Below are 3299 nucleotides of genomic sequence, written 5' to 3'. Positions count from 1 at the left end.
CTTTTTTTTTTTTAAATTTTTTTTTTTTTTTTTTTTTTTTTTTTGGTACCGGGGATTGAACTCAGGTCCTTGTGCTTGCAAGGCAGGCCACTGAACCGCTGAGCTAAATCCCGGCCCTAAAATTTCAATTCTCAACTGTTACAGGCAGTATACATTAACACAATGGGTTTTGGTATTGTGACCACATCTGAAGAACTTGCTAAACATACTTGTTAGTTCAGATAATTTTCCTGTGGATTCTCTAGGATATTTTTTTGGTACTGGATGCAGGACCAGGTAGGCTGGTCCAGACATACCAGGTATGTCTGCCAGGTAGGCGCCATGCCACTGAGCTACACTGCCCAGCCCAAGTGGATGTACCATACTCATTTCTTTGGTAACTGGAATCGAACTCAGGACCTTGCAGTTGCCAGGCAGGCTCAGCACCACTGAGCTACATCCCCAGTCCCATCTCTGGGATATTTTATGCAATCACATTACCTATAAAAAGCAATGGTTTCATTTCTTCTCCTCTGATCTGAATGCTATTTCATTTTCTGACTTAAAAAAATTTTTTTTCTAGGACCAAGAATTGAACTCAGGCAGGCACGGCACCACACCACTGAACTACATCCCTGGCATATTTAAGGTTTTTTGTTTGTTTGTTTGGTTTTTTTAGACAAGGTGAAGCTAGGCAGTTCAGTCTGTAATTGCTACGTAGCCCAGGCTGGCCTCAAAGTCGCGGTGATCCTCCTGCCTCAGCCACTGAAGTGCTGAGATTACAGGCGTGCACCGCCATGCCCAGCTTCTTCCTGACTTTAGGCAATGGCTCTGACCCCGAGTAAACACTGAACAAGCTGGGAGAGCAGACACCCTGGTCTTGTTGAATGGGGCACTGAAGGCCAATACCTGAGCGCCTATTCCCAGAGCCTCCAACTTCAGTGGAAGGGTACTGTACTTCCCAAGAGGGCCTCTGTGAGTCAGGAGGCCAAGGAAGCTTGGCTGTATCACAGATGGAGCAGGTTTGGCTGTTATTCCACCTGTACAGGAAAGTGGCCCACAGAACCTTTGGGCTGATTTTTTTTTTTTTTAAAGATAGGGTCTCACTGTGAAGTTCAGGCTGGCTCTGAATTCACTATGTAGCTCAAACTTGCAGTGATTCTTCTGCCTCAGCCATCCAAGTGCTGGGATTTCAGGAGTGCACCACCACGCCCAGCCTATCCTGTCATCTTTATAAGGCCTAGACAGAGTGGCAGAGAAATACTGAGAGATTTCTGAGAAAAGGAACTAGGAGTCCAGACAACATGGCCTATAAAAAGCAAGAATTTGACTCCTACAGAAGGTAACAGCTAGAGAGGTGGAGTAATTTGTCAAGGGGCACAAGAACTTACTAAGCACTCAGTCAGTGCTTTTTACGATCCTGTAGGGATAACCCTTTTCCAAATAGCAAAGTGCTTATCTGGAGACAGTGATCAGTACTGTCCTCACTGATCTCAAGCTCTCTGTTGCCCGGTGGCTGGCTGCACATACTACAGTCAGCTGCACACATCCGACGGCACATGTGTCACAGTGCCCAGTTCTGCCTGGCATCAGTCACAGCTTCTGAAGGGTGGCTCTATTCTCCCACCTAGCAGCCTCTTGGGGTGAGGAACCCCGACACACTCCACTCAGGGAAAGCTGTGTCATGGCCTCACACACCAGCTGAGATGGCTTCCACGCCTGCTAGTCTGTGGGGTCCACATACCCATAGGCTCCCACAAGTCTTCACTTTGTGGCACCCAAGAAACAACTACACGCTTTTTATTCATACTTCTCATGAGACCTGAACTCACACGGAATTGCTGCAGCACTGGTGTATGGTAATGAATCATCCTATGCAGTGTTCCATATGTGTCAATGAGCCTAGGGAGCAGGCCACCTTGGGCTGCTCTCGTAGTAAGTGGAAGGTCATTTCAAAACCAGATTGGATCTGCCTTAAAGCACCACCTAATGGTGAGGAGTTTCATCTTAAAACCGAAGGTAATATTTAACCCTTCCCTTAAAGGTTCTATCAGTAAAACCTGATGACCCAAGCCCCATCATAACAGAGGAAGAGCTCAAATGTTTATACATATTAGAAGTCTAGCTCTAGACTTAAAAAGAAAGTAGAAAGGTTTGAAGGTAACAAGTTGAGCTAATTTGTAAACAGTGAGCCACACTCAAAGTTAAATTCATTTGTGAATATCTGTTACTTGAGAGTGGGAATGAGGCAATGTGAAGAGTGGCAGCTACAGGGCCAGGATGCACAGGACACACTAGCTGGAAAAGCCAGCCACCCAAGTTTCTATGACAACTCTGTGAACAGACACTGTCATGAGATCTCAATCCCCACGACTGAGGAAGCAAAAGGACATCTGGGCTGGGGATGGTGGCTTGTAATCTTGTAATGCCTGTCACCCCAGCTATTCAAGAGGCTGAGGCAGGAAGATGGCAAGTTTAGCCAGTACAAATATGCAATACCCAGAATCAAAATAAAGAGGATGGTAGATCAGCACTACAGGGCTTGCCTAGCATGCAACAGGTCCTGGGTTCGATCCCCAGTACCACATATATACACAGGACATCTAGCTTCTGGTTCCGAAGGTAGATACTGCTCCCCATCCACTATCAAGAGTCTCACCTGGGTCCAGACACATGAACTTGCAGCACTCCTTAGGCTCCTTGCGGTACTGCTGACAGCCCTGGGGACCCTCGCAGAGGGCGGCCACACACATCTCAGGCTCCCCTCCATGGCAGGTGCAGCTCAAGCATGGATCATCCCCTTTAGGGGTGAAGTAAAAGCCTTCATCCACCACATTGTCCTTGATGTCGACACACGTTTGACCTGCAACGAGCACATATGTGCACAGATGTACCAGCAAAGGGAACCCTGGTCCACGCCACTGGGCCTTAGGGGATAGAGCATGTAAAACGTTAGGCAGATTTTGTCTGGTTTTCCTTATGCTGCCACACTGTGTAGGGGTGACTGTCTAACAGCAGTGGTGGTCTAAGAGGCCTGTCTAAAATGCTGTGACAACCAACCACGGCCAGCCAGGGTAAACAGTCCATGGCGCTCAGAGGACCGAAACAAAGAAGAATGCCACACTCCAAGGTGAAGGTCCCTACAGAAGCTTTGCTTTTAATCCAATACTAAGATGCCGTAGTGCACTCGCCCACAGGCACAGCACTCTAGGGGACTAAGGCAAGAAGTTCACAGGTTCAAACACAGCCTGGACAACTCAGTGACTTAGCAAGATCCTGTGTCAGAATAATAATTAAAAAAAAAAAAAAAAAAAAAAAAA

General features: G+C 47.0%; 1 protein-coding gene across 1 annotated transcript in view; it reads right to left on the bottom strand.

Moving 5' to 3' along the window:
* Positions 1 to 3299, bottom strand: part of Dgcr2 (DiGeorge syndrome critical region gene 2) — an 81025-nt gene that overhangs the window by 7505 nt on the left and 70221 nt on the right. The window contains exon 7 of the mRNA XM_033758701.1: positions 2639 to 2842. Within this exon, the coding sequence (XP_033614592.1) occupies positions 2639 to 2842 (204 nt within the window). The remainder of the gene's footprint in view (positions 1 to 2638; positions 2843 to 3299) is intronic.

Source organism: Fukomys damarensis, unplaced genomic scaffold (genome assembly GCF_012274545.1).
Source record: "Fukomys damarensis isolate Sample0158 unplaced genomic scaffold, DMR_v1.0_HiC HiC_scaffold_34, whole genome shotgun sequence".
Lineage (NCBI taxonomy): Eukaryota > Metazoa > Chordata > Mammalia > Rodentia > Bathyergidae > Fukomys > Fukomys damarensis.
This window is presented reverse-complemented; position numbering and strand designations above follow the sequence as displayed.